The sequence below is a fragment of the Nesoenas mayeri genome (assembly GCF_963082525.1).
Source record: "Nesoenas mayeri genome assembly, chromosome: 1".
Lineage (NCBI taxonomy): Eukaryota > Metazoa > Chordata > Aves > Columbiformes > Columbidae > Nesoenas > Nesoenas mayeri.
The window spans coordinates 61,270,534-61,285,891 of NC_137541.1; the positions used below are offsets into that span (position 1 = coordinate 61,270,534).

The window sequence follows — 15,358 nt, forward strand, 5'->3', positions numbered from 1 at the left end:
ACCTGGTCTCAAGACTGTGTATGTTATGATCTATGAAACAGATAAGATTTAAACTGAAAAGGTAGATGGAATCCCTAAAATTCCTTTGGAAGAAGCACTGTATATATTATCTTATTAATAATTTCTTACATCCTAGGTCTAGTAACTGACACAGTCTTTTTTTTTTTTCCCCTGATAAATAGTCTGAATAATACTGCCTATGAAGAAGAGATTCTCCTTTTCCTCCTCCTTCTTCCACTATAAATTTCTGACTTGGGTTGGACTGAAGTGGCTTCTTAAAACAGTGTAGCATTATTGTTTTAAATGTTTCAGTTTGTGCTTCACTGCCTTTTTAGGTATAAATTCAGATTCATAATACTGTTCACCTACAGTAGTCTCAAAGTCCTAAACTGACTTTTCAATATGTTGTGAAGAATGAGTAACAACCTACGTTATCTCATAGTACAGTGCCATAAGCTTTTTCTGTGCACTGGAGCTAGATGTCTTTTTCAGATTCTGTCCAAGGTCTGTAAAAAGACTTGTAGGGTCGACAGAGTATAGAAGTCAGGGTATAGAGGTGCTTTTTAAAAACAAAGCATCCTATTCCCATGTAAAAAAAAAAACCACTACGTCTAGCCTTTGTGAATATTGTTTACACAGATTACCCAAGCTTTGATAGGGGAACTCCGTAGCTAAACTTTGTAGTACCATAGAAATTGCATTGCAGAGTCTTGCAAGGAAAATACTTAATATGGCTTTGATAAACATGAAAAATAAACTGTTCTTAAAAGTTGCTTATTCAATGCTTCCTGAATTTTAAAACCAAATTTATTTTTTCTCTGTTTATCTCAGAAGCAAGCTGTGTCTTACTGACAGAGGGTGAATGGGATAGCTTTGTTCACTCTTTTACTGACAATTAAAATACTTTTATTGTGGACTTCTGTTACTAAATATCAAGAAAATGTAATTTGGTTTTTGGGCTCCTTTTGATTCTTTTTTTTTAATTTTCTGCTTTAGGTGTGGAATATCAAACAGATGATTAAATTAACACAAGAACATATAGAGGCACTGCTAGACAAATTTGGAGGAGAGCATAATCCACCATCGATATATTTAGAGGTAAGTTTACGTTCAAATGAAAGTGATTAGGTTAATCGTGTGTTATTTTAATCTTATATGAAGCATTTTATATTGAAACTGAGAATATCTGTAGTAAAACAGAACGTTCTCCTTGTGTATAAGAAACTCGACTCTTTCCTTGGAGACAGAATGGAACCATATGGGATTCCTGTTACACATCAGTAGAGGAAGATCAGTGGCATAGTCTAATAGTTATGTTGGTGTAATTGAAATATAAAGCATTCTTTTCAGGTATAGGGCAGGGGGAGGATTTTGTGTGTATAATAGAAAAAGATGCTCCGTTGTTAAAAGCGAATATATACACGTACACATGGAATATCTTATGAGACTAACATTGCCTTTGAAGCAGTTGACTTCACTTGTTTCTCTTTGAAAAATAATCATGGAGGATGCAAAAAATGGTATTAAAAGAAGGCAACATAAAGATGTACATAAAATTGTAGGGTGGAGTAATGGCTTTAAGCTGTGTTTAATTTGTAAACTAACTACAAATTAAATTTCTGTATTCTTTCATCACTCCAGATTCATAAAGTTGCATTGACGTAGGACCATTAAGAGCATAAAAACGGCTGCATGCATAAGTGACATCTATTAGGAACTGAATGGATATCGCTTGCTCCAAACCCTGCCTTTTCTTGGTTCTCTCAAGCATTGAAATAACTGGAGGTTAACCAGACTTCTTTTGTAGTCTTTTTAATTGTAATTGCTGCCTAAAGGCACTAGATAATTTAGAGTAAATATCTTATTATTTGAGGTACTTGTAGCTTTTATCTTAATATGTCAGAGCAGGGCACTAGCTTGATTAAACAAATGTTGACATAACATCCTTAACAATTAAGGTCAAATGAGGCCCTCTAAAGTTGCTTTATTTATTGCTAATGTGAAATGGGAGTATTGAATGAGTGCTAATCACTATTTTAACCACTCAGTGGTATCTAAACACACTTCTGTTTCCACATGAACTGATTTATTCCATATGTCTGGATTTAATATTGCCTCATGTATGTTGGTTTCATTAGATTGTGTATCAAATTGCAATAATGATTAGCTTACTCTGTACTAAGTCTGGATGTCAGGTAGTGAAATCATTAGTTCATTACAGCCATTTGTCACTTGCTTGTATCTAAATTAAAACTGAGATCCCTACACTGGAAGCTTTTTGATTATTCTGTCATTGATTGATAGGGAACACTGCATTTGTCGTTGTAAATATGTCGTAGGAAGTGATTACGCTGGTGTAAACAGTATGGTGGTTCCGAAATAGTCAGTGACTACAAATCATGAAGCTTAAAGCAGATTTGCAAGTTTGGTGGTTCCATGTGCCGCTGAGATGAAACTGCAACTCTGGCTCGTTGACATGGTAGGTAAACCCTGCCAGATAGAGCAGGGTGTTCCTCTGCTGCAGAGACTTCTGCTGGGTTACAAAATGGGTCTTGTGACCAGTAGTGCTGGTACTCACCAGGGAGCAGTGAGCCATTGGAAGGAAGGTGGAAGTCGCTAGGATTCTGCTTTTTCAGTTGAATTATCCCATGACCCAGCAAATCCTATGAGAAGAGCCCACCTTTACTGAAATGAAACACTTTGTTTTTCCCAGCTCTTTGCTATGTGGTTCCTTCGCTTCCTTTACTCGAGTACTTGCAGTATCAGTAGTGGCTAAGCTACTTCCAGTCGCTAACCTAGAAGGAAAATATTGTGGGTTTGTTGAATTAGTTTGCCATCCAGTTAGTAGATTGAACTTGGTCATGATGAAGTCCAGTGAGTCCCAACGCTGTGGTTAAGATTAGGAAAGGGGAAGAGCTTGCAGCTGTGAACCAAGAACCTTTGAAAATGGGGTGAGAGAGGAGAAGAACTTTGTCTTTGGGTAGGTATTAGCTTAGATTAGATCATCCTCAGATGGATTGATTCAATAGGATTAAGTGCTGCAAACCTATAATTTGTTTAGCGTGTGGATTTCCTGTGGTAGAACTGAAGTGTGAGGGAAAGAAAAATGAGAAATACATTACAGAGTAGCTGATGCAGTCAGAAGCAAAATTACGGGGTACCCTTGACTGTTCATTTCAACCCAGCAGCAGCTGTCCAGTGCATCCTTTCTGTGCCTTTCCCACCTTTTCGGCTGCCTTTGCCTTGGCCAAGAGCCTCTGTACAAAGCTGCTGTGTGATATTTGGCCTGTTGCTCAGTTCCGTACCTGGGCATCTTCACTGACTTGTGTGCATGACCCCTCTTTCTGCCCAAGCTTTCACGTCTGTAGGTTATGTCTACGTCTTGATGTTGTGGTCTGTGTGCTATCTCCAAAGTGCTTGAGCAGAAAGGTAACGTAACTGGTACTCTGTCCATCCTCTTCTGCCTTTTAGATTTTGATTGGTTTGGTGAAATCTCTCTTTTGGCTGTAAAGAGCGATATTGCCCTGCTTTTACTTAGAATCTGTATGGGTAATTTTGCTGGTCTGGTACTTGGACTGCATCACCCTTCCCATGGTTTCCTTTCAGTGCTCTGATCTCTTTGCGTCTTCCATGAAATGTGACTCCTGAGGACTTCTGTAGATTCTGCCTGTTGATCATCTCTTGAGTGCTGTCAACAAGCATGTTGTCTGCTTCCCTTAGCAAAAGTTGGAATTAGCCAAAGCTAATTGCTAGATAAACACCTGCAAATGAACATTTTTGCTTTCACCCATATTGCCTTTAACTGTTGTAAACATCTAGTTTGCTTTTGTAAAGCTTTCTGCAAAACCATGGCTTTTTGTATACCTGTGAAAAGCTCGACAGCTATCCATCCATCTTCTGGTATGTAGAGTTTCAGTTCAATAGCATTGCTGGTTTGTTTTGTTCTTGGTGTTTTTTTGCTCCAGTCTGGCTCTTTATCCTTTGTTTCTTACACAGCTTAGTAATTACTCACATTCACAGAACTCAGAGCACTCTGTACACTGGCTTCTGGCTTGTATTGGAGCTGCTTCTCTAGACCTGTTAAGTAAAGTTGGGGTTGAACCTGATGACAAAATTGCATTTCCACTAAAAGTGGAAAGGAAGGGGCTGGGGGGGTGGAAATGCTCATAGGAAAGTTGAAGAATTGAACAAGAAAATTAATTCTGAAAACTGAGTATTCAAAGGATGTAGTGAAATTGTTTGCACATTGAATATAAAACATATGCCTCACTAAAAAATAAGGAATTTGTGCCTTAGTTACAGTTGCTCAAGAAAATAAAAGCTAACAAGCTTTTGTTTCTGTGCTCGTTTGAGGGTAAGAAGGCAAAATGTATTTTTTTGTGGCAGACTTTTTTATTCTTGGAGGTTCAATGTGTTTTACATCAAAAGTACTTTAAAACTGACAGGTGTTGTCACAGCCATCATTTCAGGATTCATCAATTTGCTGGGAAAGAGAAATGGATTTTTTTGAAATATCAAAAGGTTTTGACCTGTGCTATGTTGAATTCAGAATATATTTATTCCTGCAAGAGAGGGTGCTCAGATTCAGGGGTATCTCCCTGTCTTGATACATCACTTCGCAGCAACAGTCTTAAAAAGGTGACTGTAGAGCATGGGGAAAAGTGCCTGCAGCCCTGGGCAGGCTACTCTGTGTGTAGCTGCCCAGGAGTGGAAAACGCAGGGTGAGGCTGGAGGGCAGCGAGCAGCTTCTCTCCGTCCACTCGGGACAGGAAAGTGGGGGATGAGGAGCGAGGCTGAAGCTACAGAGGGGCTCCTGAGCATGTGTATAAGGTACAGGGATAGGAAACAAAATGAACAGAAGAAAGAAAAGAGTATTTGTCATTAACCACGCTGTTTTCTTCTAATTGTTGTAATTAGTAATAGCTTCAGGAATCTTATCAGCATTCTCAAATATGATTATAAGGAAAACTTTTCTGTTTGTTCTTGTTGAAAGAAATAGTTAATATAGTAAGCAATGACTGTATTAAAATCTAAAAATGGCTTGTAGCTAAAATTCTTTCTTAGGTAATCCTAGTTCTTAACTTCTTCCTTCCCCTGTGCGTGAGCATGTATCTTGGATCTAACAGACGCCTGGAAATCACTGTCAAATACTTCAAGTTTCTACTTGACTCAGTAGATGTAGAAATATCACTAACAGTATTCTTTTCTTCTGGAAAAGAGGCTGCAGGAACTCCTTGCTTTTCTACACTTTTTGGAAACACACTGTATCACAGCAGCTAAAAACATCAATGATTTTTGTCTTCCCACCTAATTTCCTAGTGTGTTTGTTATATCTGTCCTTGAAGTGCTGTTTCTCAAAATACAGTTTGTGATTCACTGTGGAAAAACCCTTTTCTTAAAGGTTTGTCTAAACATTGTAAATATTGGAAATCTTTACTGCAAAGAAGTCTAATATCATGATACTGGGGAAAGCTGGGATTCAGTTATCAAAAATGGTTAAAAAGTGCGGTTGCATATTCTTCTGTAAAGGCCATGTTTTGTTTTGGTTTTTAATCTCTACCAACGAAGTACTGATGAAAAGGATAACAACCTATGTTATGGAAAATAAAGATCTGTGTATTTCAACTTAGCATTGGCAACAAAAGCTCTTTACAAACTGAAATGGGTTGCACAGATCCAGACTGGCCAAAAGCAGTCAGCTCAAACTTAAAAAGGAGAGATTGTGCTTAAATGACTTAATCAGATTTGTTAGTCTTTGTAGACTCTTAATGACTGTTCAGGAGGCCTTACCTATTTAAACTTCCAAAATGTGTTGTGTATCCTCCTTGCCTTGTAGTTCTGTATACAATATTACCTACAAACACTTTATCTGTGAGAATTTAATTGAAAAGTGTTAGCCCATTCGCATGTAAAAAGTTGTTCTTGTGGTGTGAAGTTACATCCTGGACCTGTAGTTTACTTCAGTTAACAATACAAGTGCAAGCTGCCTGTTTGTTTGCTTGTTTTTTAATTCAGACCGCACACAAACTCAAGCAATATACAAATGCATAGATAGAATGATAGTGTTATCAAAATAAGTTTTAAAACTCAGCCAGCTTTCTAGCATTGTCTTGAAGGAGTCATACTCTTTCCTACTCTTGGAAGCAATTTAAAATGAGAATCATTCGGGTAGAGGTATGTTTGCCCCAACTGCTGTGATATGACTTTTTTTTCCTAGCTTTCTCTTTTCCTGGGCTATTAAACGTATTTTATTCAGAAGCCTTGTTGTTGCCAGTTCTGAGAATTTCAGGAGAGTATTTCACTCCTTATTACTATATATCGGAAGAATCCACACGGGAGGTCAAATTAATTAATTAAAGAAGATTACCTCTTTGCTGATCTAAGGTATGCCGATTGCAACAGCAGGCAGATGCAGCCTGAAATGGATCTCACTGCTGAATCTCAGGTTGTTTCAAGCTGTTTATGGGATTCCATGAAAATGCGAACTCTGTGTATGAGCACTGCGAAGCTTGGTGGTTCTGTAGTGAAATTCAGATAAATTTTTACTAGGCTCATGACAGATGCTGATCAAACATGTTGGACCAAAACTGGAGTGCCTAAAGTTAGACTAAGTACAGATTTAGGAGTCTTACTAAATGGAGAAATCCTGACGTACATTACTATCTTCAGCTCCCATTTAACTTAGTGGGATTTGCATTTGATCAACAGCCTTAAAGGTCAGACATCTTTTAAATAGAAACACAATCTCAGTTTCAAAGATGAGGAAACTGTAGTTTAGGCTTTTAAGAGTCTTGCAATGTGTGGATATGATCTATAATAGATTGAGGGAGGGAGAGAGCGTGGTAAAACCAGTTGATCTACTTGAGTTCAGACTGGGTTTCCAACCAGATGTGTTAGGGAGCAGGGAGGAAGGAGAAACCATATTTTGCTACCTGCTTTTGTCCCAGATTATTTTTTCAAAACGTATTTTACTTGTTGCTGTTTGTTTCCTTAGATGTTTTTACTAGAACATATAGCCTTTTTGTGGTCCAAGAAAGCAAAATTCAAGTGTGATATAAATGACATGTGATACAAAAATATGCGTATTTTTGAGAAAATCACATGTCATCAACTTGTCAACAGTATTCTTTTAGCACATCCGTGTAACATCATGCAAATTCTATTGACCTCTGTGGTCAGTTTTTTTTATGTTGTCAATAGGTTGCAACATTTCAGAAGTAAATTTAACTCTGCTACTTCTAAGGGATCAGCAGTTGTATGATGGTGAGTATATACATTGTATATAAACATGCCAACTTTAGATGGACTTGGCAGCTTACCAGACCTTTATACATTTTACTTAGTTGGGCCCTTAGGAGCATTCTCACATGTATGAGGTCATATTATATGATACACATATATGCTGGTACACAATATAATTAAAGCTAACTTTTGGTTCTACTTTAGATAGCCATAGAATTATGTGTAGAGTGACAAGATGTGTCAGTTTGAACCTAATAGCCAGCTTTTCAAATATACATTTTTTGTTTAACTTTGTTGTGAATGTATGGTATTTCACAAATTGAGAATCCTGCAGCAATATAGTAAACAGATAAATTTGTGGAGGATAGTATATGTTATTAAGGACAGTTGTTTTTGGCAAGTAACAAACAAGTTGGAGGAGTTGAAGAACAGAAGCCTCATGACAAGAAACAGGACAACAGCAACAAGGAGCACAGCATCTTGCACCTGGGACCAGGTGATGGTCCATGGGTACAGGTGGGTGGGTACCAGTTCTGCAGGGAGAGGACCAGGGAAGGATGGTGAGCAACAAGCTGAGCTGTCCATTGCCCACCATCATGGGAACACCAGCAAACTGCAGGCTGGGCTGCGTTAGCAAGTGTGTAGCCAGCATGAGGAAGGTCCTATCTGCTCTCTGCTTCTGTGTCTGCCTTGTGGTGGTGTTTGCCATGGAGGAGGCTGAGGAGAAGTCTGCAGGCTCCTGCATTCTAAAGAGAGGGCTGGGCTCTTTTCAGGCGTGCACAGCAAAAGGGGAAGAGGCAACATCACAGATAGCACCAAGTGAACTTTGTAAGAGAAAATTCACTGTGAGAGTGGTTATTGAGCCCTGAAACTGGTTGCCTAGAGGTTATGGAGTCTCCATGCTTCGAGACTTACAAAACGTCCTTTGACAAGGCCCTCAGCAACCTGATTGAACTTAAACATTTTTAACTCTGTGTAAAATGAGTGTTGGGACTAGATGACTTCTAGGGATGCCTTCCAACATTTTTTTCCTTTTTATTTCCTCCTGTGATTCTATATCAAGCTGACAGCAAGATTTCAGTTTTTTGGGTTTTGTTTTGTTTTTGTTTTTGTTTTGTATAACCTCGCTCCCTTCTTACTGGGAATATGTAAACTGAATGGATTGTATTCTAGATTTCATAAATGTCTCCTTCTGAAATGCCTTTAAAATCTTCAATTTAATGAATTACTTGAATATTCAGCTTAATCTTCTCGTTGTAGATGCTTACAAACCTAATTTTTGTTTGTTTCTTTGAAAAAACCATGTTAGAAATCAACCTCATAGTTGACCCAGGGGGCCCTTTACTGACTTGAGCATTTGTGTAGCTACTGATACCTGTCTGCTATTATGGCCACGCTGCTATGGGTCTGTGTTGGAGATGGGCCAACTCTGTGGCATAATCTTTCTTTCAGCTGTTTTACAATGTAGTTGCCATAGGTCAGCTTTGCTGTTGTGATACATTTTCAATGTAACTCCATGGGATGATTGTATGTTTTGACTTGGTGCTGTTGGCTGGGTAACATGTATAGGTGCTTGTTATCAGCTGAAACCGCTGTCTGACCAAAGTACTTAATCTATGTGACAACAAGATTTTATTGGAGTTATTCTGTTTCTGCTCCTTCTGTATAAAAAGGTTTGGTTTGGTTTTGTTTTTAAGAGAAAAATGTTTTTAAAGTCTACCGATGCATTTCTAGTTCATTATATTTTATGACGCGATCTTCTCTTATGACATTGAGTAACTTGATAATACTTGAGAGCTTTTGTCTCCATGAAAACTAGAGAGTTTTTCATGCAGAATTTAATGGTACATAACCCAAAGTGAGCAACAGCTCCCAGCTTTCCATGCTCATTGTTTATTCTCTTAAGGTAAATCATTTGACTTTGAGTTTGCATTAGTGACAGATTAAGCTGCTGGTATAAACATTGTAGGATTGAGTATTTTGAAAGATGTGTGTAATTTTGTGAAGGAACTAAGCCCACAAGTATCCGGAAGCAATGTAATGTTGCATGTGTTCAAGTAGTATTTTGCAATGTTCCTGAGAAAAGGAAGTAAGTATTTAGAAAAGTATTGGTGAAATGGCAACAGTTTATGATTCTTAATTTTTGTTTACTGAGAATAATTCTTGACACATGGAACTTTTACTGGAATTTACATGAAAAGTTGATCCTGGAAGTAAGAGAGAGACACTTGTGTTACTGTACAGCCAAAAAATGACATTATTTATAATTGGGTAACCTTTCCATTTACTTTTGACAGTAGAATTTGGCTAGAGTCAAAATGTTTTGGTTTTAAGTCTCTGAGTTTGGGGTCTATTTGTGAAACACTAGACTTTTTAAGTTTTTAAAGGGATTAGTAAGTATTTCTCGGTTTTCTGTAACTTATGTCCACTTATTAAAAATGGTACCTGTGAAATTTAGAGTTTGAAATGGTGATGTTCGCCACCATTCTCTAAAATTCTTTTCCTTAGTCCTCACTGTCAAATTATCATTTTCTTTTTTAACACTCTGGGGATGATGGCACAAATTTCGAACACAGGTCCATGATGGGGAATGCTAAACCTTCTAAAAAGGAAGGGACCAATCACTGTTCAATTGACAAAACCAGCCTGGGTTATGTGAATCTGCACATACAACCCAGAGAAATAAATTCATAGTGAAATATAGTATCTGTGGCAGCACTACTGAATGCTGGTTATTTTTTCTCTTAACCGTATTTTTTTTTTTACACATGTACACCCTGCAGACTTTTTGGTCAGTTCAGTTCTCCCGTAACTTTAATTTGTAACATGTTATGCACAGAAAACTTGAGGAAAGCATTTTTTTTTTTTTAATGTATCTTTCCCTTACATAAATCTTCTTTGTGGCATTGAAAATTTATGCAGCTTTGCAGCTTGGCATAAATTTTGCTGGAGAGATAAGTAGAAAATTCTGTTCCCTACTGCTTAGATATTAGGTTTGTAAGGTCTTTGTTTCTTATTGTCTGTAGAGGTCTAACACATCCTTGATTAACACTGTTATGCTTATGTAGCATGAAACACACTTTCTGTAAATTATTCAGATTTTTTAAGATACTTTTTATTAATTTCTAAGCTGAAAAAATAATTCTGATACTTGGATACAGATGGAAATTTTCTTGTAACAAAAAAAAACAAAGTTGGTGGAAGCGAACTTTAAACAAAAATATATACTGATTTTACACATTTGTATTATAGAAGTTGGCGATGTTGAACTTGGCTACATTTATGGACAAATTTAATTTTACCTTTTTTTTTTGTTTAAGAAGCTTGGTCAGTAAAAAGTTAAGTTTTACATAAACTTGGTGGAAAATCAAATTAATCTCAGATGTTAAAAAATTCTTTGAAAGGATCACTTTTACATGTTTTCGGGTGACTTTGTATCAGGGCAAAATTAGTTGTACTCTAACTGAAACAATTTTTTTTTCTATCTGGTATGAAAGGACAGTGACAGGTGAAGAATGAGCTAGGTAAGCTGTCAGACATTAATTATTGCAATAGAAGTATTTAGCTGTCATTCCAACAGAATGGTGACTTGAGCTATAGCACAGTAATTCAACAATTCAGCTGGCAACATTTGTTAAAGATTGCTGTCTTAAAAGTAGTTTTGAATTATACTATTTAGTGCAGGTGCTTTGAAACTGCAACTTATGATTTCTTTTATCCACTTACCCATTAATCTATTAAAAATGAGCTGTTGGTTCAGAAGGTTTAACATAGTGAATTGAAATCAATTTCTTTGTATCCTCCTGAAAAGTATGACCAGACAACTTTGTTCATGTTTCTGGGAAATTCAGATTAGTTTAGAATGCATTTCACTTCATGTTCGTTCTGAATTTAGATTTCTGGTTTTGTCTGAGGCTATTACATCATTAAAACAGCCGTTCATCTTTCACAGGCCTATGAAGAGTACACCAGCAAACTAGATGCTCTACAGCAGAGAGAACAGCAGCTGTTGGAATCCATGGGGAATGGAACTGATTTTTCTGTCTCTAGTTCGGCTTCAACAGACACAGTTGCATCATCTTCCTCCTCTAGCCTCTCTGTAGCACCTTCATCCCTTTCGGTTTATCAAAGCCCTGCTGATATGTCACGGAATAACCCCAAGTCTCCACAGAAGCCTATTGTTAGAGTCTTCCTGCCCAACAAGCAAAGGACTGTGGTGAGTCAGTTTCTATTCACATACTTGTAACCTCAATATTTCCTGTATCTCTCTCCCTCTGTATGCGAAAGTTAATTTAGGAGCTGAAAATGTACCTGTGTGGAGGTCAAAGAGGTGGCACAGTTGCTATTTGTGCTTCGCCATGGTCAGCTGTTTTGATATGTTGAATGTTTTTTTTTCACAGGATTAACACAAAGATGTCCATTATAGCAGTAATACAGAATAGAAAACTTTCGGGAGTTTTATAACAATGAAGATACCTCAAGAAATATTTTTCTCAAATCAGCTTTCTTGGATGAATAGTAATTACTGTTTTACAATGGTTAGAAGGGGGCAGGAAGGTCTGTTTCCTGTATTATACAAAATTTTGATTAGTTTAACCAGGTGTGATTGGAGAAAGTGTTTTCCATGTTGTCAAAGTTGCTAGCAGCAGTGAATGCTTTACACCAAGTACCAGCGAAGGAGGGGTGTGCAGAATCACTTGGCTTTTTATCCTTTTTCCTCCCTGCTCACTGTGGTGTTTCGTGTTGGGACCCTGATACTGTCAGGCCCTGTGTAGAGAACTGGCTAGCAGGAGGAACAGAGTTCCTATTAGGAGGGGCAAGAAGTGTTGCCATCAAACTGCTCAAAAGCTGGTATTCATCAGTTTTGACAATATTACTGTGATTCTTAAGAGTCATGGAAAAAGACTTTTTGCAGGCTATTCAATTGTCTGTTACAGGCAGGATTTTTTTTATCAGTTAATAGCTGCCTACTGAAGAGCCTTGATATGTGCTTTAGAATAATACACTGCAAACTGTGATACATTAAATTACTGACAAGCCACTGTGTAGGCTCTATTTAGCAAGGCACTGCATACTCCTAATTTAAGAAGGAAGCTGTGGTTCCAGTGAAAGTGGGAAATGAATGGATAACACTGCCAGTGTCTATGTGAAGTGCTTTTCATAGCAGTCAGTAAGTTATTGACTGTGACTGCCTGTGAAAATTGAGTTGCTGGCACAGAGGAGAAAACATAAACTGAGTAGTGCTGGGTGTTGGGGACATGTCCTCTCTCTTCCCCTGCCATCTGCCTTCCTTCCATCCCTCTCTCTTCCCTCCCCACCAAACAAAAGGGATCATAAGGTTTATAGTGGGAACAACAGTTTAAAAGCCAGTTGTTTTCACCTGATTTTTTAAAAAATATTGTTTAATTGTTAAAGGTATCGCTAAAGATTGAAAATAGTATTTGGTTTTCGATCTAGAGAATGGGGGGTTAATGTAAACTATGACCCCTGTGCAGGTGTACATTGTTAAGCAAGATGTTTTTATTGTCTGCCCGTGACGTATGGTTTGGCATGTAGTACTGATCGCACTGTGAAATCTGGAGAAAAGGTACTGGATTTTGGAGAGACTGGTTTCTTCTTCATATGTTCTGTCCCACCCTGTCTGGCTATTGTAGCCATAGGCCCTGTGATGGGGCTGTGTCCCACAGGTTGTTTTTGTTTAATTCCTGCAATGGGACACAGTATATTGCTTCCTGTGTTGCTCTGTGCATTTCCTTTTCTAGCTCTCCTATGCATTCTCTCATCCTTTAAGCCATATAGTGTATATTTCTACTCTTAGGTTTTTTTCTTTTCATCTGCACTATTCCTTTTCTGCGCCTTTCCCTCTTTAGTTCTTTTGTCAGAGGTGTGGTAAGGCTTTTTTCATGTCTGAGCTCTGTTTTGTTTTTGAAGGAATAGTTTTATATGAAGAATAGTTTATAATTATGAAATACACTACTCAAACTTTTAGGAAAGATTTAATTTTTTATGTTCAAATGTGTGTATTTCATCAAGTTTAAGTCTGTTCTAAATATGCAAATCTGATTACAAGTTAGGAAAAAGAGGCAACTGAATTTCAGTGTGAACCAGGTGATAAAATTTTGGGCCAGTACAGACCTGTCTTGCCTCATCTGAGATGTGATTTTGTGCATGTTACTGGTCCATTTTACCAAAGTAGACGAGTTGTCTTCTACCAAGGCATCTTTCACTTCTCTAAGTACTAGTGGCAGATCAGCTTGTTATGCTCAAAACCATGGGTGAGACTCTGCTTTCCTGGACTAGTATGTCCTCTCACTTTTATCCCTAAGCTCTGGGGTTCTTTTGTGAATGTTGTCATTTTGTGGTATCACTCATGCTCATTAGAAGCTTGCAGACTTAACCAGACAGATAAAGTTCAAGAGTGCCAGGTTGTCTTTTGCTGTATCTTGGCTAAGGGTTACCTTTCTAGCTTGAGGACGTGCTGTGATTTGATGAAGGGATTGTATCCCTAGTACTCAGTGGCTGGCAGCAGGGTAATAGGAATTTGAGTAATAGGAATTTTTTTCCAGTGCTGAATCTAGATGCTCCTTCCTGGCTATGGGAGGCAAATGTGGTTTAACTTGGGTGTAATCAGGGGGATACTCTTGCTGCTGTCTCCAGTTCTCTATTGGAGGCTAAGCACCATTTTCCATACCAGTCTAGCCCAGCAGTTTGTTATCAGCTTGTTCAACATGGGACACTAAGAGCAGAGCTGCAGAAAAATCTGTAGTCTTGTGCTGTGATAATTTAAAAGAAAAAAAAAATGTTATCAACAAAAGAGAGGGAGACAGGCTAGTGGTGGAGGGAAGGTACAAGTCCCTTTGATCTCAAATCTGGTATATGCACTTAAGGAACAGACAGATGCCTGTAGATGCAAGGAGGCATGAGCTGCATGTATGGGGTCACTGGTGGGAAGCTCTAGTTATCATAGAATCATAGAATGTCCTGAGTTGGAAGGGACCCACAAGGATCATCAAGTCCAATTCCTATCCCTGCACAGGACAACCCCACAGTTCACACCATGTGTCTGAGGGCTTGTCCAGTCTCTTCTTGAACACTGTCAGGCTTGGGGCCGTGACACCTCCCTGGGGAGCCTGTTCCAGTGCTCCACCACCGTCTGGGGGAAGAAACTTTTCCTAATGCCCAATATGAACCTCCCCTGGCACATCTTCCTGACATTCCCTCGGGTTCTGTCGTTGGTCGCTAAAGAGAAGAGATCAGCGCCTGTCCCTCCTCCTCCCCTTGTGAGGAAGCTGTAGCTGCCATGAGGTCTCCCCTTAGTCTCCTCCAGGCTGAACAAACCCAGTGACTTTAGCCGTTCTTCATACAGCTTCCCCTCCAAGCCCTTCACTAACTTCATAGCCCTCCTCCAGACACTCTCCATTAGGTCAATTGATTTATTTATTTTAATTTTTTTGTTTGTTTTTTTTATACTGTGATGCCCAGGTTGACAGGATTTGACTTCATATGTTGTATAGTGAGGTGGAGGTCAGCTCCAGTTGTCCTAGGAGAGACCTGGTTTTGGTCAAAATTGTTATTGTAAATAAGCAATTGGAAATATATACTCAGGTCTGGTCAGCAGAAACTGCAAATTAATGGTTCAGCTTTGGCTCAGGGAGAGAGCTGATTCCTTTTTATTTCAGTTTTACACACTGCTTGGATCTAGTTGTGTTACTAAGTTGAACTTTTTTTAATAGACCTGGTAAATTATCTGTTTTAGAGCTGAGAAATGGTGCATATAGGAACTTCGAGTGTTGGGGTTATTGGCCTAGGAGCTAAAGTTCATTTATCTGTAACTTGAAATACTGATCATATTATTGAGAAAGTCAGGAATTTCTTGCATGGCGACTCTTCATGTAGTTACTCAGTTTTCAGTATTTATTGATCATACATGTAGTCTGTCGAAAACTAAGCAAATACCAGAAGCAAACCCAATTCAGAAGGAATTGCAGCTTACAGTGCAGTTTTAACTGCCAGTAGCCAAGTAAAGGGCTACCAACCTAGAAAGGACCCAGCACCTTTCAGTGAACACTGATATTACTTGCTGTAGTAACTTCCTTCATTCTCTCAATGGATAGAG

General features: G+C 38.3%; 1 protein-coding gene across 3 annotated transcripts in view; it reads left to right on the forward strand.

Annotated features, from left to right (window-relative positions):
• Positions 1-15,358, forward strand: part of BRAF (B-Raf proto-oncogene, serine/threonine kinase) — an 86,881-nt gene that overhangs the window by 15,369 nt on the left and 56,154 nt on the right. Inside the window, exons 2-3 of one of the 3 annotated variants that reach the window (XM_080363974.1) lie at positions 997-1,098; positions 11,195-11,458. In XM_080363974.1, coding sequence (XP_080220100.1) covers positions 997-1,098; positions 11,195-11,458 — 366 coding nt within the window. Of the gene's footprint in view, positions 1-996; positions 1,099-1,675; positions 1,786-11,194; positions 11,459-15,358 lie in introns of those variants that run through there. The other 2 variants (XM_080363976.1, XM_080363975.1) reach the window with 2 other exon arrangements.